We start from the raw sequence: 22,293 nt of genomic DNA on the forward strand, positions 1-22,293 counted from the left end.
TCCCTATACTCTTGAGTGGGAGGTTACTTAAGGAAGCCCATACTGACTGAATCACAACCTTACAAGGCTCAGGACACAGGTAAAGAGAGAAACCCATGACACTGGTATATTACATTCTGTCAGCATTACCAAAACAAAACAAGGACTCCAATGAACTTTTGATTGTATGAGTTATACTTCTCAAAATATACTCTATAACAAATTAAAAGCAAGAACTTTAAAATATTATTTAAAATAATATTATTTAAAATAATAATAAACCGAAATAACATGTTTATTGAAAAAATAACAATAAATTTCAAACCTTTCCTCCCATTTTTTTTTTTTTCAGGAAGAAGAGTGGCATTGTTTCACATGTTTTGCTAATCCCTTCAATGTCCAGCCAACAGAAGACAGATGGATTCTCATATCTGCTTCTAGATTCAATCTGTTATGATACCACATGACATGTCTTCTTGGAGAATTCCATTGCACATTCATAAGAGAATATGAGTATAAAAGCAAGTAACTTTGTATTATTATGAAAATAATTTTGGAAAGAATCTTGGGAGTCCCCGGGTTCTTGGACTATACTTTAAGAACCTCTCTATTAGATACACAAATCAGGGAAGTAGAGAGCATACATTTCCATTGAACAAGGTAACACCATAGGAGGGCAAAAGCTGAGGCACCCACAGTCTTTCTGATGTTGACCTTCTGCCTCTCCCTAACATGAGGAACATGTCATTATATCATTACATGTAACACTCTACTGTTAATTTACAAGCCACCAGCACCAGTTGCTCATAGTCTTCCTATTGTATTTATTGCTGTTGCACAGTCAACCTATACCCAAGGATAGGGCCCTTCTAGCTTCTGAAGCACAGAGGCTCGAGGAAAGAAGGCAAGAAGACATCCCAGCAAGCAACAGGAGATAAGCAGAAGTCTGACTATTGCCCAATCTTCAAAGCATGAATAATTTTCACATGGCTTAGGACCTTGACCACTCAGTTGGATCACTGAGGGAGAAGCGGTCTTCTTTATCAAATCAGGATAATGCATCAGGCACAGCATGCATACAAAGCAAGCTTATTTTAGATCCAGGGAGATGTCCTCTTTTCAAGGCAATTCATCTATTCTCTATTTAGTCCAGGCTGGGCAAAAAGAAATTTGTGCCTTGTAGTATACTCTAAGTACACATTATGGCTATAAAATGAATGATAGCCAGAAAGTCTACAAAAACATCTCCCAAGGCTGACACTATGTGTCACTCAAGTGTCTGATGCAACCCCAGCCATGGGATTTCCAGTTAAGGACACCTATGCATAGATGTAAACTTCAGAAACCTTAAAATAAGGCTTACCCTTACAAGATTAGCTTAAACTACCTTTACAGAAGGAACACATGGTAACTGAGCCAGGTTGTATACGGGTACATGAGAGGGGAGTGATTCCCCCAAATGTTGAAAGTTGCCTCTAGAGAGAGACCCTCCCAGTCACTGGGTTGCACAACCTCCTAACTGTAATGTAAGGCAGCCCACGACACCACACACTGTCACTGATACTCTGGTAAAAGCGCTGCTCAATAAACCAGCCGAAACGTCCGACAAGGCCTGAGACTCATCTTTGACAAGAATCGAACGAAGGCGAAATGTTGCCCCTGGGGTTTCCACCATCAGAGACCCTGAACAACACATGCCTTTTGTGTTCCATATTTTTCTATACAAAAGTAAACAGAACAACAAGAAAAACCACATTTAGGAAGTAAGTACACCAAATTGAGGATAGTAGTGTCATCAAAGGATAAAGTGAGTGAGATTGAGGATACAGAGCATAAAGAAGGGATTTTAACTTTAACATTTTTTCTTTTATTTAAAAAATTTGAAGCAAATATGAATGTTAATATTTGTTAATTCTGAGTATTAGACATATAGGTATTTGCTATATTATTCTCTATGCGTTTCTGTATTTTTTCAAATTGTGAAGGTAAAGATACATTCATGGATGATTTCCCCCAAATGTTTTCTACTTTCCTATATTTGCTATGAGTAAACTTTACTTTGTTCAATAACTAAGGCTTTTTTTCCCCTGTGACCTCATTTTATCAAAAGGGTCCTTGTATTTAAATGTCTGGGAGATTGTTTACATTGAGATCTTAGTATTAAATGGATTTTTTTTTTAATTGAGGTTTTAAAAGAAGACTTTGAAATCTAAAACAGTACAATGGAATTTGCAGGGAATTGTTTTTTTCCCCCTGTAATATGGGTTCAAAAATACATAGCATGATGTAAGTTTTCAAAAACAATGCCTGGACAAAAAGCAGATTAGAAATTACCAGGGACTGAGTGGGGTGGGATGAGTGGGCATGGGGAGTTATTACCTAATGGGCTCGGAGTTTCTGTTTTGGGTGATAAAATAGTTTTATTAATGGATATTGATTGTTTCAGTTTGCTAAAGCTGCTGGATATACCAGAAAGGGACTGGCATTTAACAACGGTGGTTTATTAGCTTACAGATTTACAGTTCTAAGGCCATGAAAATGTCCAAATTAAGAAAGATACCTTCTCTGAAGAAAGGCTGCTGGCATCCGGGGTTCTTCTGTCACACGAGAAGGCACATGGCTAGTATCTGCTGGTCCTTTGCTCCCAGGTTTTGTTGCCTTCAGATCTGGTTCCACTGGCTTCCTCTGTGGGTCCTCTCTTAGCTTCTCCAGGGCTTTCATCTCTGAGTTTCTCTTGGTTTCATTTCTCTAAGCTCTCTCCAAACTTCTCTGGGTGTTTCTCTATGAACTCTCTGGGCTGTCTCTGTCTTTTATTCTCATAAAGGACTCTAGTAAAGGATTAAGACCACCTTGAATTGAGTGGGTCATGTCTCAGTTGAAAAAATCTAATCAAAAGGTTCCATCCACAATAGATCTACACCCACAGGAAAGGATTAAAAGAACATGGCCTTTTCTGGGGTACATAGCAGCTTCAAACCAGCACAGTGGTAATAGTTCCAAACATTGTTAATGTAATTAATGCCAATGAATTGAACACTTAAAATTGGTTCAAACGGCAAATTTTATGTTATGTATGTGTTAACCACAATTTTTTTAAATGCCTGACTCAGGATTGCTGAAAGATAATAAAGAAGAACCTAAATAAATGCAAGATATCCCTTGTTCATTATTAGAAGACTTAATATTGTTAAGATGTCAATACGACCCAAAACAATCTACAGATTCAATGCAATTCTGATCAAAATTCCAGTAGCCTTTTTTTGCATAAATGGAAAAGCCAATCCTCAAATTCATGTGGAATGGCAAGGGGCCCAAAATGGCCAAAATAATCTAGAAAAAGAAGAATAAAGCTGGAGGATTCACACTTCCCAATAATCTAGAAAAAGAAGAATAAAGCTGGAGGATTCACACTTCCCAATTTCAAAACTTACTACAAAGCTACAATTATCAAAACAGTATGGTGCTGGTATTAGGATAGATATATGGACCAGTGGAACAAAATTGACAGTCCAGAAATAAATTTTCACATCTATAGCCAATTGATTTTTGACAAGGTGCCAGGTCAACTCAATGAGGAAAGAATAGTCTTTTCAAAAAATGGTGCCAGGAAAACTGGATAGTGACACACAAAAGAATGAAAGTGGATCCCTACCTCACACCATATACCACAATTGACTCAAAATTCATCAAAAACCTAAATATTTAGCTAAAACCATAAAACTCTTAGAAGAAAACAGGGAAAAATCTTCAGGACCTTGGTTTGGCAACAGATTCTTACCTATGATACCTAAAGCATGACCAACAAAACAAAAATAGATAAATTGGATTTCATCAATATTAAAAAGTTTTATGCCTCTAAGGACATTATCAATCAAATGAAAAGAAAACCTTCAGAATGGGGGGAAATATTTGGAAATCAAACATCTGATGAAGATTTAATATCCAGAATATATAAAGAACTGCTATAATTCAGCAGCGAAAAGACAAACAACCCAACTAAAAATGAGCGAAGGATTTGAAGAGACATTTCTCCAAAGAAGATACAAATGGCCAATAAGCACATGAAAAGATGCTCAACATCATTAGCCATCAGGGAAATGCAAATCAAAACTACAATGAGATACTGCCACATATCCACTAGGCTTAGCTATTATTTAAAAAACATAAGTAAAAAGTGTTAGCAAGGATGTGGAGAAATAGGAACATTTGTATATTGTTGGTGGGAATGCAAAATGGTGCAACTGCTGTGGAAAACAGTTTGGCAGTTTCTCAGAAAGTTAAACAAAGAATTATCATATGTCCCAGCAATTCCACTTCCAAGTATGTACCCCAAAAACTGAAAGCAGGAACTCAAACAGATATTTGTACACCGTTTTTAGCAGCATTATACACAAAAGCCAAAAGATGGAAACAACCCAAGTGTCCAGCAAAAGATGAATGGATAAACAAACTGTGGTACATACATACAATGGAGTATTTTTCAGCTCTAAAAAGCAATGAAGTTCTGATGCACGCCGCAATATTGATGAACCTTGAAAACATTGTGCTGAGTGAAATGAGCCAGGCACAAAAGAACAAATATTATATGATTCCACTTATATGAAACATCTAGAATAAACAAATTAATAGAGACAGAAAGTAGATTAGAGGTTACCAGGGGCCCAGGGTAGGAGTGAGGGAGGGGAAAAGGATGTTAGTGCTAAATGGAAACAGAACTTCTGTTTTGGGTGATGAAAAAGTTTTGGTAAAGAATGGTGGTAATAGTAGCACAACATTGTATATGTGATTAATATCACTGAATTGTACAGTTTAAAATGTTTAAAATGGCAAATTTTACATTATATATCTATGTTACCACAGTAAAGCACACACACACACCAGTCCCTGTCTCTCCTACCAGTTCTTAAATTTTCTAAGATTTATTTACTGCTGCATATCCAGCTCTTAACACAGTGATGGACAGAAGATGTCCGGTAATCTTTTTAGGTGAACAAATGAGAAGGAAGAAACACGAACTCTTATAACAAAGCAAAACATCAGCTACAACTTGAAAGATAAAGAGGACTTGGGTAAATGATGGTGCAATCTATGATTCTTGCCCTCTTGCATACATGCTCTTTATGCCTCTGGGCTACAGCTGACATATGCAAGTGGGGTTATCTCTGTCACCTCTGGGTGGTTTTTCATTTTTCATTCTTTCTTGGTCTGGCTGTCTCTGCTCTTCTCCAGTGCTTCTTATCATTCCCTCTGGTTGGTTTCTCTTTGGGGTATATTTGTCTTTGAGCTATTTATTGAATAGAATCATATACTCCTTACTTCTAACATAAAAGCAAGTGAGTAAACTAACACATTGAATTGTGTAACCCTTGTATCAACGGTCATCAATAAAAAGATCTTTGCCCCCTTTGTTGAAGGTTAGGCAAATTCTCCATAACTCTTTGTTCAGTGAAAAAATAGTAAATGCCTTCTTCCTAGCTTAGTAAGTTTCCCTTTATCTTCACTGGGTTAAAAGCTAAGGGTTTTTTGTTTGTTTGTTTTTTTTTCCTGATTAGAGTTGAGAAATAATTATCAGTGGTAATACAGGAATACAAACATTTATGAAAATAACCTTGGTTCTATGTCTGACAGATAATGAATTTTTATTGATATACTCAGGCAAGATTATGGACTATTTTTCTTAGAATTAAAATTTTAAGGATTAATATTTTTATTGGATTACACACTGACTCACTTTAAATATAAAATTATCAAGCTATAATGCTAACTAACAAAACCATCCATTCTTTTTACTATTTTATATAAAAGAATTAGAGTTTTTCTAAACCTGGGTGTATACAGACAAAAATAAGAGTTTGACCTTTGATCAGACTGTGACCTGTGACCTGAACTGATTTCATATCTAAAGTTATATATATATTTATTTAGAAACTAGAATCGAAGAAGTTAAAAAGCTCAGTAGATGCCTTTGTATGAATAACAAATTTTCCTTTTAATTACTGCATATACGAATTCTCTCAGTAGTGATATTCATATTTCAAAGAACAGCTGGCAACAAAGAGATGAATAGTCACGGAGAGAAAAGATCACCTATGTTATCATGATTTGATTGTTCTCTGATTTGTTTGCCGAGGAAGAAAAGCCTTTAAACCAATAAATAACTTCATTCTTTGCTTCAGGAAATTCATGCAAAGCAACAAGTTTTCTTATTTGGGTAAACAGTACTCCCAAAAGGATAACAGATTGCTTTGCTGGGTAAATTGCTTGTTTATCAGGCAACAGTTAATTGAAACCGGCTTCAAGACCCTCACTTTGCTGTCCACCAGTCCTAAGTTATTTTGACACAAACTCTGCCCCATCCCAATCAATTCACTGACTTAAAAGACTTGTCTTAAATCACAATAGTCCAAAACCCTGCACCCTATAAATTTCCTTCCTTCACTTTCCCCTTCGGAGACATTACTAAGACTCTATTAAGGTGATGTTCTCCCTTGTTGCAGTTAGTCTAATAAATACAAATTCACTGCATCAGCAGTTTTTTTTTTTTTTATAGTCTTTTTGGGAAGTGAACAGTTGACAACAAATTGTGTCATTTTCATTCTTACCAACTTACTCATTAAATGATGAATAACATCTACTCTAACACCAAGAACAAACTGATTCACAGAGAGTTAAAAAAAAAAGTCAAAAGCCATATTCAAATAAGGAATTTTTTTCTGGGAGACTTCTTTAAATGGAGCATGTAAAATTTAGAAACTTTTACTTGTCTTTTCATTTTCCTGCATCAGTTGCTTAAGAGTGAAAAGTTAAGCTGAGACATCCATCTTTACTCAGAACTCAAAAATAGATAAAATAGCTTTAAATAGCAACATGAGCAGTATTAGTCTTTGTTGCCTGTGTCCGAATTCGGGCTCTGCCACTTGCCTTCTATGTGTTTCAGGTAAATTGCCCCACCCCCTTGGGCCTCGGTGTCCTCATTTAAAAGTGAGCATTGTAATATAGGCTTACTGTGGGAATCATATTATGCAATGTAATGTTTCCCAAAATGTGGGCATAACCGCAAGGAGCAAGCATTGAATCACCTTGTGAGAAAGCGTCATTCATTTCTCTTCAATTTCATACAATCAAATCAAGGAGAGGCTTGGTTTTCCCCAAGTATGGTTCTTCTTGAACACCCCTCTAAAACATTTCTAAGAGATAGCACAATCATCTGTGTAAATTTTTAAAATACTTTGATTTAATATTTGCTAACTTAAATATACTTAACTCAAGGCCCCACTCCCCACCCCACTCCCACCCAAGGTTCCTTAACCTTGAATTCTGCTCCATTGTCCAGACTCCACACCGTTTTTCTATGGCTTCAGGTCAGGCTCAAGGACAAGAAGTCATTTAGATTTTCTTTTCTAACTCTGCTTCTTTAAACATAGATAAAATTGTCCTTGGCCCCAGGGTAAATAAGCTTTATCAAGCTATAAAGTGAACAAGACTCTCCTGCAAGAGCTTCCCATGATGATTCAGGAGAAAATTCAAAGAAGGGAGCAGGGGAAAGGATGAGAGATGTAAATAGCCAAATGCTTTGCATTTCCTAGAAGCATGAAATCATCAAAAAGGAGCATACATTTGGTTGCATGTTTGCTTTTTCATCTCCATTAACTGATACTGGGAAATTAGGAATAAACTAAAATGGATATTGTGACCCAGGTTATTTGTTCTTTCTTCCTTCCTCTGGCCATTCCCTGTAAGTCCTCCTTCTACCACCTTTTTTTTTTTTTCAGTGAAATGGCTTCTCCTTAAAGCCTTACTTCTAGGGCAGTGAATGTACTCATCTCTTCGCTAAGCGGAGTATTGCGTGAATGTACTTACCTCTTCAGTAGTGCAGTATTGCTAAAGGGGTGCATCCCAGGCACTTTTCTTTAAATTTTTAGTTTTATCTCAAATTTTTATGTAGATTTGTATTTGGATCAACATACACTCCTGTTTTATTGTTTTTTGTTTTTTTTCATTTTTTGATTTATTTACCCACAGGAAAAATATTTAAACCTTTATTTTTCAAGTCTTTCAATCTGATTCATGACTGAAAAGAGGCAACCGAGCACAAGTGGTCTGTGATTCCAGGCTTCAGCAGAAGTCAAAGATTATATTAGAATTTATAATCAGAGAGCAGTGATTTCTTCCTGTCCTTCCTACCAGCTATAGGTCAGACCTTGTGTTAGGCACTGAGATAGAGAATTCAAATATGCCATTTCTACCTTGAAACCAAACACTAGTTGGAACCTGGACAAAGACAGATCTCATGGAAACACTTTTCATTCAACTAGAATTTACTGAGCACCTACTATGTGCCAGGCACTATTATACACAGCACAGAATAATGCTCAAAAGTATGTACTCTGAAATAATCCTTTCTGAGCTCTGTCTAGGTTCCAGGTGTCAAGGTGGTCAATTAGTATAACAAGCCAAACTAACAGTCAATCTTTATTCACTTACCGTAATAATGTAAGCAAGAGGTAAAGGTAGGCACCGGCTTCCCAATGCTCCATTTTCCCCACAGAATGGTACCAGGTGAGTGTCAGGTGGATCAGTGCAGATAGCAGCGGGGCACGGATCATGTCACTGTCCAGAGCCCCAAACAAAAGGCTTCTGCCTTTTCATGGATTAGGGGAGCGGGGAGAAAGGAGAGGAGGAAGGGTTAGGAGTGGAAAAGTACTGAGAGTGGAAAAACCTGCCTTAGCCAAGGGCCCCCATAAGGAAGACTCAGCAGAAGCACCTGAAAAGTGGCTCAGCTGAGGCCCCATTCGTTATAAGAAGGCCGCCAAAAGGGAGGCACCTGGAATAGAAATGCAAAATATACATATGAGCCTGGGAAGGACCTGCTGTCCTTGACAACTCCCTCCAGAGACTGCTAAACACTAGCTGTTCACCAAGCCTGGTGTGGGGAGGGCAGCTTACCTCACATAAGGCATGCTAGGCAAAGCATTTATAATTGCCCAAGGTTGCACCTGAAAGATCACATACAGGATTTTGACCTGGAGCCATACTCCTCAAGTTCAAATCCTTGCTCTGGCATTTACTAGCTGTGTGACCTTGGACAATATACTTTACCTTTCTGTGCATCAGTTTCTTCATCTGTAAAAGGAGGATAATAATAGTACCTCAGAGGGTTATTATGAGGACAAAATGAGTTCCTATCTGTAAAGCATTTAAGATACGCCTAACACATAGAAAGTGGCATATATGTGTTTGTTAAATAAATAAAAATAAGTACCAGAAAACAGAGCAAATAAAGTTCTGTTCTCATAAATTTAAATTCTAGCAGGGAGAGAAACAATCAACTAATAGATATATTACATAATGAAGGATTGTGAAAAGTTCTGTGAAGAAAAATGAAGCAGCCCCACGGGTGAAGGCATGGTTTGGATAGGGTGGCCATTGAAGCCATCTCTGAGAAGTGGTATTTGAGTGCTCTATGAAGGTAGGTAGGGAGTGCCCCATGTAGCTATAGGGCAGATAGTGTTCCAGGCAGTGAGAACAGTAAGTGAAGAGGCCCTGTGGTGGAGTGTGCTTGGAACACTTGAGGGGCTGTAAAGACATCAGAGTGACTGAAGTTAAGTTTATACAGACATCCACTGAATCCAAAATCAGGATATTAGGAATCTGGAAGGGGCCCTAGACATAAGCTATTTGAAATATACCTAGGTATTAATAATTGCTATCTCCATTTGGTGGGATTTTAAGTGATTCTTAAAATTTCTTTTGAATTTTCCAAATTTTCTACTGTGGGCCTAACTCCCTTGGAATTAGGCGACAAAAGGAACTTAAAATTATGGAATCAAGTCCAGTGTTGTTTGGTTTTTTACAGGTGAAGAAAGTGAACGGAGAGCACTGACATCTCCAGATGTAGAAGCTTAAAAACATGTTCGCTTCCTCCTACTCCATAAAGCCCTGGCACCAGCATGAGGAGACTGATAAGCTTCATCTGCTTCAAGAAAGTGCTAACTGATCAAGTACCAGGACTCTCTTATCAATAGCAGGCACTTGGGGACTAGAGGAAGTCAGTTAGGAGGGCAGGTCATCAAAACTGACAAGCCAAGAAAGCAAAAAGCCACTGGAGAATCTCCTTGGCCAAAGGGGCCTTTGGAATTAGATTTTGTAAAAACAAAACAAAACAAAAAGTTCCAAAAAAGTGAAACTCCTCAGACACTTAATCTAAATGTAATTATTGCTGGGCCTTCCAGAGATCTTTCTTAAACTTACCTCTCAAGACCCCAGGATGGAAAAGAAATAATTTTGTTTAACCCACTTTCCTATATTGAGGGAACAATTATGAGGGAAAGCACTAGATTAAAAATGAGTTGTACAAATGCATACATCTGCTCCACAGATTTCTATGAGGTGCCTCCTATGAGACAGGCAACATGCTATGCAGTGAACAAAGCACATCATAGAACTCAGAACCCACTGGGGAAGACAACATGGAGCTCAAACAAATAATTATATACTTACAGTTGAAGGAAAAGGCAGGGTGCTAAGAAAGCTACACTAGGAAGACAACTTACACTGGGATACTGGGGATGAGTCCTAGGAAGTTGTATTTAAGCTGAAGTCTAAAGGATGAGCTTAGAAGAACAGAAAGGAATGTAGAAGGAAGGGCGAGGGGAAAATGTTCCAGGGAAAGACAATACAAACATGAAGGCTTGGAATCTTAAAGGAATTTGCGATGTTCAAGGAAAAGAGAGGAGGCTTGGTTATTGAGAAACAGTGAAAGATATGGGTAGTGCTGAGAGAGGAAAAATTGACACAGGTAGGGCCAAAAGGATGCAGTGCCTTTTGACTGCATTAAGGATGTTGACATTTATCTTCGGATCAACAGAATGCCATTCAAGATCTTAAGCAGAGGGCTGACATAATCATATTTGTACTCATTATGCTGGTACAAATCATATTTGTAAAGACCTCACCCTGAACTGATATGTGAAGAATCAGTGTAACAAACCCAACTATATTCTGAGATTACCATACAAAGTTAGTAACCAGGAATCTGTAGATGCAAAAGCCCAGGTAAAAGTAATTATCTAGTTTCTTCATTAAAGACAAGTTCTAATCTTAATTAAACATGCCTACTTTTTATACTGATAGTATACTAATAATTATATGGCAAAATAAAAATCCAACCTTGAGAATGTTAACAAATTTTTATTTTTGGTTAGCTCAGAATGCTAAATAAGCATTGTCTTTTTAATCTGAGAAAAGTGAGCAGTAAAGAAAAAATGAAAGTAGGATATAATCAAGTATGTTTAGATTGTACATTCTGTATTTGACAGAGAATTTTATTTGCCTAAAAGTTCTGACAAAATGCCATTTTGCTTTCAAAATTTTATCAACTTCCCCAAAAGATCACCAGTGAAATCTGCTGCGCAGTAGAGCTGTTTGTGCAGATGACCTATCCAGATACCTTGATTTTCAAGACTATCCTGAGGCAAACAATGAAATTATTTATTCTTTATACCCCTACCTTACTGGGCAGGAACAAAGAATTAACAGTGGTCTTAATTCCACTTCACTTTCAAAAATTCTCTTTTTAAAATCCACTAATAAAAGAGAAAAATGGAATGAATTTCAGAAAAATAATTGCAGCAAATGACAAAGGATTAATATCCTTAATAAAGAAAAATATTAACATTAATTTATAATAGATCAAAGGAACATAAAATCCACACAGAAAAATGTAAATAAACATAAAAATGTAGTAAACATAATAAAATATTCAAACTTCCTAAAAATTTTAGAAAGGGAAACTGAATTGAGATAACATTTTCAACTATAAAATTCACCAAATTTAAAACAAATAAGAACACCAACTATTAGTGTGGGTTCCAGGAAATAAGATTCAAATGAGAGTGTAAATCCATACCATCCATTGACAAAATGTACTGGAATTTAAATTATTTATAATTTGACCAATAATTACACTTCTAGCCATTTAGCCCAAGGATTTTTGAACAAAAATTGTAAACAATCATAATGCCCAAAAATAAAGGAATAAATTAGGCACAACCTTTTGATGGAACATGTGACTCAGAATCACATTTTTTAAAGAATTTTAAATGAAGTCAGGAAACATCCATAAGGAAACTGAAGCATTAGATAATACACTATTGTAATCCCAATGGTCACCACTAAAAAAATAACTGTGTGTATGTATATATATATATGTGTATGTGTGTGAATATATATACACACATATATATGGAAATTAAAAGAAAATCAAAATGATACATGATAAAAATGCAATTAAAACACAGAAGAAGGCAATATTGGACAAAATGAAGAATAAAAAAGATATGACATATAGAAAACAGACAGTACAATGGCAGAAGTTGGTTATTATTATCAGTGATCATATTAAATGTAAATGGATTAAACTCGCCAATGAAAGAAATTGGCAAAATGGACTTAAAAAACATGATCCAACCATATGCTCGTTAAAGAGACTCACTTTAGACTCAAAGACTCAAAGAAAGAAAAAGATATATCATGCAAATAGCAGCCAAGAGAGCTATACAAATATCAGAAAAAATAGATTTTAAATAAACAATTCTTACAGGAGACAAAAGATATTTTATATTGCTAAAAGCCTCAATTTATCAAGCAAATATAACAATTATAAACATATGTGTCAAACAACAGATCCTCAAAACATATGGCAGAAACATGGACAGAATTCAAAGGAGAAATACATAGTTCTACAATACTAGTTGAAGACTTTATTATTAATGGATAGATCATCTAGACAGAAGATCAATAAGGAAATAGAAGACTAGAACACTACAAACCAACTAGACCTAACAAACATATACAGAACACTGCACCCAACAAAAGCAGAGCATACATTCTTCTCAAGTGCACATGGAACATTCTCAAGATAAACTGTTTTTTAGGCCATAAAACATTTCTCAATAAATTCAGAATCACATAAAGTATCTCTAACCACAATGGAATGAATCTAGAAACTAATAACAGAAGGAAAACTGGAAAATCTGCAAATACATGGAAATTAAACAACACACTCTTAATAGGTTAAAGAAGAATCATTAGGGAAATTAGAAAATACTTTGTGACAAATAAAAATTAAACCCAGCATACTCAAAGGGTGAAGTGAAAGCAGTGCTGAAAGAGAAATTTACAGCTATGAATACCTACATTGAAAAAGAAGAAAAATCTCAAATCAACGACCTGATTTTATACTTGAAGGAGCTAGAAAAAGATCAAACTAAAGCAAAGCAAGAAGGAATAAAATAATTGAAGCAGAGATAAATGAAATAGAGAATAGAAAAAAACAGAATCAACGAAACCAAAGTTGATTTTTTGAAAAACAAAAATTTACAAACCTTTAGCTAGATTGACAACAAAACAAGATACAAATAACTAAAATCAGAAATGAACAGGGGACATTACTACAAATCTTACAGAAATTAAAAGGATATTAAGAGAATACTAGAACAATTGTACACCAAAGAACTGGATAATATAGATGAAATGGAGAAATTCCTAGAAACACAGAGATGACTAAAACTTACTCAAAAAGAAACTCTCAATAGAACAATTACAAAACATTCAATCAGTCATCAAAAACTTCCCAGTACCTTTTTGGTGCTGGTGGTAGCTATGATGAGCTAGTGGCCCGACCCTCCCGGCTCTCAGTGCTTCTACCCAGCCCTGCACCGCTCTGCAGCCATGATGGAACAGGCCATTTCCTTCGCCAAGGACTTCGTGGCGGGCAGCATTGCCACCGCCATCTCCAAGATGGCCGTGGCCCCCATCGAGTGGGTCAAGCAGCTACTGCAGATACAACAGGCTAGTAAACAGATCGCCACTGACAAACAGTACAAAGGCATCATAGACTGTATAGCCTGAATTCCCAAGGAGCAGGGCGTTCTCTCCTTCTGCAAGGGTAACTTGGCCAACATCATCTGCTACTTCCCCACCCAAGCCCTCAACTTTGCCTTTAAGGATAAGTATAAGCACATGTTTCTGGGTGGTTAGACAACAAGCACACACAATTCTGGAGGTATTTTGCTGGCAACCTGGCCTCCAGTGGGGCAGCTGGAGCCACTTCTCTCTGCCTTGTCTACCCATTTGATTTTGCTAGAACCTATTTGGTGGCTGATGTTGGAAAATCTGGCACAGAAAGAGAATTCAAACGCTTGGGAGACTGTATGGTGAAAATCACAAAGTCTGATGGCATACGAGGCCCATACCAGAGTTTCTTTGTCTCTGTGCAAGGCAACATCATCTACAGGGCAGCCTATTTTGGCATGTATGATACAGACAAAGGTATGCTCCCTGACCCCAAGAACACATACATTGTGGTGAGCCGGATGATCGCTCACACTGTGACAGCTGTGGCTGGTGTGGTCTCCTACCCCTCTGACACTGTGACGCAGCGGATGATGCTGTCTGGGCACAAAGGAGCTGACATCATGTCTAGTGAGACCACTGATTGCTGGAGGAAGATTTTCAAAGATGAAGGTAGCAAAGCCTTCCTCAAGGATGCATGGTCCAATGTTCTCAGAGGCATGGGTGGATCCTTTGTGCTGGTCCTATATGATGAATTGAAGAAAGTCATCTAATTGTGTCCATCTTACTAGAAATGGGAACCAAGAGAATCACGTAGAATCCAAATGCTTGTAGGACCCTCAGTTGTGTTTAAATATTTATTTAAAAAGAAACTATGTCTCCCATTTGTACTTAAGCACCACCTCCTTTTGCACAGCTGGATATTTGCAATTATGTTTTATGTTGAGCATTCTGCTGCAAAACAATAAATAAGCAGGACGCTCTTAGAGGAAAAAAAAAACTTCCCAGCAAAGAAAAGTTAAGGACCAGGTTCACTTGTGAATTCTATCGTTAAAAGAAATAACACCAATTCTTCTCAAACTCTTCTAAAATATTGAAGAGGAAGGCACACTTCTTGTCTATGAAGCCAGCATTACCCTGATACCAAAGTGAGACAAAAATACAAGGAAGGAAACTACAGACTAACATCTCCCAATGAATATAAATGCAGTCCAGCAGAACATTAAAAGGATTATACACCACAACCAAATGGAATTTATCCCAGGAATGCAAGGATGGTTCAACCTATGAAAATAAATCAATATACCAAATTAACAGAACAAAGGGAAAAAAACACACAATCATCTCAATATACACAGAAAAAGCATTTGACAAAATTCAAACTTTCATGATACAAACACTCAGAAAACAAGGAATAGCACTGCTATTCAACCATCTTAGAGCAATCAGGGAAGAAAAAGATTAAAAGCATCCAAACTGGAAAGGTAAACTATATTATTTGCATATTACAAAAATATTACCAGACCTAATAAAGGAATTCAACAGAGTTGCAAGGTAGACAATCAACAACCAAGAGAAATGAAAACTTATGTCACACAAAAACTTACGCATAAAAGTTTATAACAACATTATTGGTAATAGCCAAAGGGTGGAAACAATCCAAATGGCCATTAATGGATGAACGGATCAACAAATTGTGGTACATGAATACACTGGAATATTAAGCCATAAAAAGGAACAAAATACTGATCATTCTATAACTTGGACGAACCTCAAAAACATTAAGAAGCCAGACATAAAAGGTCAAATATTGTGTGACTCCTTTTACATGATCCATCCAGAATAGACAAATCCATGGAGACAAGAGAGGAGACTAGTGGTTACCATGGGGTAGAGAAGACGACAATAGGGGTCATTACTTAATGTGAACAGGGTCTTTTCTTGGAATGATGAAAAAATTTTGAAACTAGAGAAGCTGTGGTTGCACAACATTGTGAATACACTGCCACTGAAGTGAATACATTTAAAACGGTTGTTTGTAAATTACGTGAATTTCACCTCAACAACAAAATGGGAAATTTTCTTCAGATCCTTTCCCCACGCTGTACAACCCAGTGACTGTCCATCCCCCACCTTGGCATACGACTGGAGATTAGCTCACAGAAATGTTAAAAGGGTCTCTGAGCTGAGGGATATACAAGAAATAAAAGTTTAGTATATATACTACACTACTATGGGCTACTGTACATACCAAATACAGGGGATATTACATGAACCTATGCATACTGGAAAATAAGGATATCCCTAACACTCTTCCCTGACTTCAGAAATAAGCCCTGTTAACAAAATCTTGACCCCAAATGCTGGGGATTAAAGGGTTGGTGGAATCTGATATACCTTTTAAGACACTGTTACGGGTTACCCAACAAAAAAAGTCAGATTACCCTTCTTTGAAGATTAGAGTGGCCAATTCCCATTCACAGATTCAGAGATTCCAGTAAGTAAGTTTTAAAATTATCCATTCTTAAGTATAATTGGCAACCAAGGAACACCAGACATCTGAGAAAAGCTTCTAATATGAAGGACAGATGAAAACAAATTTATTGAAAAGAAATTACACAGGAAACACAAACTTAAAATCATTAATAGTCTCATAAGGATAAGGCACTGCAAGCATTAAACAATGGATGCTATAAAAAGGGGGCATTCAGAGCCACAGAAAGGGGGCTCTAGGATATTAAAATGTGGCAGCAGCAATGAAAAACCTCAATATATTTGAAAGATAAAATTGAGGACATCTCCCATTCTCTTTATGGGTTTTGTATTATTTTTGCAATTGTCCTGTAAACTTAAAATTATTTCAAAATAAAAAGTTTAAAAAAATACAGGAAAAAAAAAATGAGAACATCTCCCAGAAAGTAGTGCAAAACACCCAAAAGTTGGAAAACGGGATGAAAAGAAAAATTCATCAAAGCATACAAATCTTTTGGTCTAAGAATCCCTTTAAGACTTAAAAATTGAGAAGCCCCAAGAGATCCTATTTATATGGGTACTATTATCAATACTTACCCCATTAGAAATTTTGAGAAAAATTGAGAAATTAAAAAAAAATCTTTAATTCACATAAAAATAAACACAGTACATGATGACATAAACAGCATTTATTAAAATTAACTTTTCTAAAACAAAAAATCTTGAGAAAAGTAGTACTGTTTTACATTTATGCAAATCTGGCTTAACAGCATACTGCTAAATTCTCCTCTCTGCTTGTACAATCAGTCTGTTGTGCTGCTGTTTTGGATAATCATGCCTATCTTCTACATTAGAGCAAAAGCTGAGAAGTAGTAGGTTCCTAAAGGTAGGTTGCAATGTGGAAGCTGAAACCACAACAAACCTTTTGCACTGTTATATTAGAATCCTCAGTCTATCTTGCACTTCAAGTGGATCTTTTATCACTTTGCACTGGTTATCGGAAAATACTGATTCAGAGTTTATGCAGCTCTTCCCAATGCTGACACATTTCAGTATACAATATCCAAAAAAAATTACATTCATTAATATCCTCCACTGATCTCATCAGAAGTCTTTAAGCACTGGGTAACTTTCAGATAGAACATCTCTCAAAATTCTAATTTTTGTTGGGAAGTTCAAATTTTATTATTGACAAGAAACATTTTTATTTTCCTTCAAGTAACAAGCATACTTAGGTTTGCTTGAGAAAACATCCGCCAAATATCCAAGACTGAATAACCAGTTTGTCAATCATTCTTTTAAGTAACAATGATGTCCCATGATAAAGCAACTAGTTCGGTTTACAACTGCACAAATGCTTTTCAAGATCACCAGCACACCAAAAATAGTTCTGCATCTCTCTGCTTCACAGTCTTCTGGTATGAAACAGAAGTTCTTTATATGTACTTCCTATTTCATCATCCAGAATATTTAAAAGATGTGTACTGAAGAATAGAGATTAAAAACTTTTACTGCATCATCAAGGACATTGAGGCTTAAAAAGAAAAACTTCTGGAGTTCTTGGTAGTGAAGAATATAATGACTATTAATATAGTTTGGGGGCCTACCTTTGATTTGGGCTAAGGCACCAACAATTTTACCCACCGCTGCTTTTCTGATTGAATTTTTTATTGGTATTAAGCCATCAAACATTCAAGATAAGCATAGCAAAACTTTCCCATGGAAACATGCTGCTTAACATTTTGTGAGCACAAAGTATTTCCTGAAGTCCTACTTCCCTTAATAATGTAGTTTTTAAATGGGCACTATCTATATATATTTATAAAGATTTTATAAAATTGTCATATTTCTTTCTAGTAGTCATAAAGTACAACCTAGAAACATATAAATGGTTGTATCTTACCCTGAGTACTTTCATGCACTTTGCTGAATCTAGTAAAAAAAATTCTTTTAATGCAATCTGAATATATCTACTTGTGACAGCATGACATTTCAGCTTTATAAAACATCTTTCCTAAATGTGTCCTGTTGTGATGAAAATACCAAAAACAAATAAACCATTACTCAAATGTAATTTCTTAAAAAATAAATTTTTTATTTCAAGTATGAAAAGTAATGCTTAAACATTATCCAAAAATTATGTTCAGTTTAACAAGTGAAAAAACAAAACTTCTGAAAAAAAAGTTCGCAATTAGGTATAAAATACTTGAGAATATACTTTGATATTCACAGTGCATATTTTTAAAAAATAAATTTTGCTAATGTAGCTCAAAATATATATATATATTTACAGTCCCAGTTAAAATAAACAAGTCCTTTGTGAGGAAGTCTGTTCTCCCTCAGGATGGATAGTTAGCATTTCAAAATAATAAAAAATAGTAAACTTAGTTCAAAAATGCAGAAGTTCAAATACCTTATGGTCTTCCTGACAAATACTATCTATTTTTTATACCTGCTGATCCAAAAACAAGGTTCTCAAGACATTTTAATTAAATTTCAATCAAATACATAACCTAAGCAGCCCTCCTCTCTCTGACAGAGAATGCTTCACACCTTGGCAACTCTATTTCCAAAAAAAAAGGAAAAAAAAAAATTCTGAACAGAAAATGAGAAATTTTCCAAGGACAATAACACAACCATGTTTTATAATCACTTTAAAGGACTGTTATCCAAGCTTCTGCTTTTCTTCATGTACATCCTTTTGTAGGTTTGAAACATCGCTTTTGAATCTTTTACTGGGTTTTGCAGTGTCTCAAATCCATCTGCACTGGTGCTTCTTTTGAAGAGTCTTGGATTAGGCAAAACACTGTTATCTAAGGAAACAACATATCCTTTATGAACCTTAATGTTAGGTGTGACCAAATAAAATCAAGAGGGAAAAAATATATATGCATTGATCACTGCTGGCCTATTTTGGGGAGAGGAAATTAGAGCAAGGAGTCAAAAACTTTTCAAATGATAGCTCTTTTACCACACATGACATCCTGCCTCTCCTCTGGGGCTGTTTTTTACTCTCATCCCCATTTTCATTGCCCAGGGCTGTTCTTATCTACCTTTTACCTTTGCTCAATAAAATGTTTTACCATTTGCATGCTTTATTCTTAAGACCCTTTTAGCATTGCCTTAGCCTCACTATCCTTCTTTTGATGGGCCTAGTTTTTCCTACTTTCGTGTGTTTCATCCTCCCCATACTTTTCATTCCTGCTCTAGCCACTCCTTTCTTGATAATGCTGTCTTCTTTTTCCTTTAATATGTGGGTGTGGTCTTAGGTTACAATTCAGTAGAATACTGTGTCCTTAGCCTGAATGTCTGTTTCAAATTCAAGTCTTTTTCTACTTCCACTTCCTTACTTCCAAGTTTTTAGTAATGCTGAAGCCGAAGGTGGGTCTCTAAGTTGCTCTCCAATGCAACTTATTTATGGATTCTGACACTGGATTCTATCACTCCTTCCTTAACTCTCTTTACTTTGCCCTGATTATTTCACAATTTGCTCCAACCAGATTTCAACCTTTCCTACCAATTCCAGATATACTATCTAAAATGTTTTCTTACAGCTGTTTTTTGAGTACATGACATGTTTTTGTCTCACCTTCTACTGGTTCACAGTTCTCAAGCCTTTCATCTTAACTGTATGTTGTCTTTCACTCTTTCCCAGAGCCAATTTCATTTGCCCTGTCATGTCTTTTAATAGCCAAGCTGATGGCCCATTTGGACCACCTCATTTTCTTTCTTCACCTTTGAGTCTTATCGTATTTTTACATATCTCTATGACTACTGGTTTTCTTTTCTCTCAAACTGCTTCATATCGCATTGTGCTTGTGCCTTGATGCTTCTTTTTCATCATGATTCCAAATGCCTGTGTCCCATCTTAACTGTGTATTGCTCATCCTGTTTGTGGCTGTCTTTATGTCTGACATTTAGCCAATCTGTGAGTCTGTGTTTTTAAATATTGTTGGGTTCAGATTCCAAATACACCTCTAACTTTTTCATTGATTTAGTATTTTTGTCTCCCGTTTCCAGGGGCTTGCCCCAATCTCATGTCCATTTCCATCTCTTTAATTTTGGTTTCATGTGTCCCAACTTTAGAAGTGTTTTTATTTTCTCTAGTTTCATATTTCTCACCGCTTCAGTTCTTTCCTTCAGTTGCTTTCCTATTCTGATTTAAAGCACCTTCTCTCTTTGATGCACCTTTTTTTTCCTACATGCATGCTTCAGTGAGTACAAGACTCAATTGCTACATACCTATTTATGTTTATTTGTTTTGAACTCTCTTCCCTCCTTTGGTATATTTCTGTAGTTTTTTTAAAATGTGCTTCTCTTTATTGTTGCTTTTATTGAAATTGTTTGTCTCCAGTTTCAATTGACACTGAACCCATGTCTTTGTCTATTCAATTAACCAAAACAAAATTAGTTTATGCTTCTTAATCCATAATAAACAAAATGCATTCATTCCACTAATTAAATTGGATACTTTAAAAGCTCTGCCCCCCCATCCAAAACCTTTTCTGCAAAAGGAATTCAGCTAATAATATCAGTCTTTCATTAACCATCAAAATAACTCTCAAATTCTAAACCTAATGGACTTCAAAGAGGGGTTACTGCATTCATCTCTACTCAATTACCAGCAATGTTAATTTCTCAGTTACAATTTGACTAAATTAAGAATTAACAAATGACTATGATAATTGAATCATTAAAATACATGTTTTTCTTTCTATATTGTAGAATAGCAGAAGTTAATATCTGAAATTACTGAAATTCAACTATATTGTTTATACTTATTATAATGCTCATTCCCAGCAGGTCTCAGCCTTGTGTATACTTACTATTGTAATGGTTATTACAGTCTTATCTCAGGCCTGTTTATCCTTTCTATTGTAATGGTTATTCTAGCCTTCTCTCGGTCCTGTTTATGCTTGATATTACAATGGTAACAATGTCATCTCCCCTTGCTTGAATCTGTAAAAACCCTGAACTCCTTAGACTTGGGGAGACGGATTTTGGGGCCAATAGGCCATCTGATCTCCTACTTCACCCATAGCATTAAATTCTTTCTCTCTTTGAAACCCTGGTGTCATGGATTGGCTGTTGTACGCACAGAGCAGAGAACCCACTGCTTTTGTTCAGTTTCAAAATGAGTCAACCTCTCATCTATAAAATGAGAATAGCCTCTCCAAAACTGTTTTGAGGATTGAATGAAATACCATATAAACACTCTAACCTAAGGGTTGGCAAACTATGCCCTGCAGGCCAAATCCAGCCTGCAGTCTGTTTCGGTAAATAAAATTTTATGGGAAAACGGCCACATTCCCATTCATTTAAATATTTATTATCCATGTCCATTTTCCTGCTACAAAGTCAGTGGAGTACTCAGTAAAGAGACCTTATGACCTGCAAAACTTAAAATATGTACTGTCTAGACCTTTACAGAAAACGTTTGCAAATCCATATCTAACCCATTGTTTTGAGCTTTATTTTCTTATTAAAAGGAAATAGATGACAGCTTCCTTCTCCATAGGCTGAGAGAAAATAGACTGTCCCTCTACCGATATACACCAAACAATGAATGATGAAAAGCAAACATGGATTAAAAATCATACTTAATAATAGTTTCATGATCACAAGCCCCCTTATGTGACAATGAGCGGCAGTGTAAATAAAATAAATGTTTAAATAAATGAACATCTTACCTATTTCTTGCTTGGTTTCCAGCATCCTTTTCTCCAGGGGAACAGATTTTAGCCAGGCTTCTTTTGTACTTTTTATTCCTGAAACTAGTTAAATATTCATTTTCAGATCTTTAGATATTGTTACCCATCTCTTTTAGTACTACAATGAAAGAAAATCATGTAAGCCTAAAATAGATTTTAGGGGACCAGATATATTCATATATAACATAATCCCAAAAAAGGACCATTAGAAATGCTTGAATATCTCAACACCTGAAAAATGAGTTGCTTTAAAAGTTTATCTTCACTCTGTCATGCT

At 36.0% G+C, this 22,293-nt stretch overlaps 1 protein-coding gene and 1 pseudogene across 5 annotated transcripts in view; one reads left to right on the forward strand and one right to left on the reverse strand.

The window, feature by feature from the left end:
* The first annotated feature begins 13,710 nt into the window (after window positions 1-13,710).
* On the forward strand, window positions 13,711-14,606 carry LOC119541514 (annotated as a pseudogene).
* Window positions 14,607-18,376: 3,770 nt separating this feature from the next.
* Window positions 18,377-22,293, reverse strand: part of RESF1 (retroelement silencing factor 1) — a 28,530-nt gene continuing 24,613 nt past the window's right edge. For 3 of the 5 annotated variants that reach the window (XM_037845619.1, XM_037845618.1, XM_037845620.1), the window contains 2 exons: window positions 21,996-22,079; window positions 18,377-19,118 (listed from right to left, as the gene is read on the reverse strand). In XM_037845619.1, the coding sequence (XP_037701547.1) occupies window positions 18,955-19,118; window positions 21,996-22,079 (248 nt within the window). In that variant the 3' untranslated portion in view covers window positions 18,377-18,954. Of the gene's footprint in view, window positions 19,119-21,995; window positions 22,135-22,293 lie in introns of those variants that run through there. The other 2 variants (XR_005218298.1, XM_037845621.1) reach the window with 2 other exon arrangements.

This window comes from Choloepus didactylus, chromosome 8 (genome assembly GCF_015220235.1).
Source record: "Choloepus didactylus isolate mChoDid1 chromosome 8, mChoDid1.pri, whole genome shotgun sequence".
Classification (NCBI taxonomy): Eukaryota; Metazoa; Chordata; class Mammalia; order Pilosa; family Megalonychidae; genus Choloepus; species Choloepus didactylus.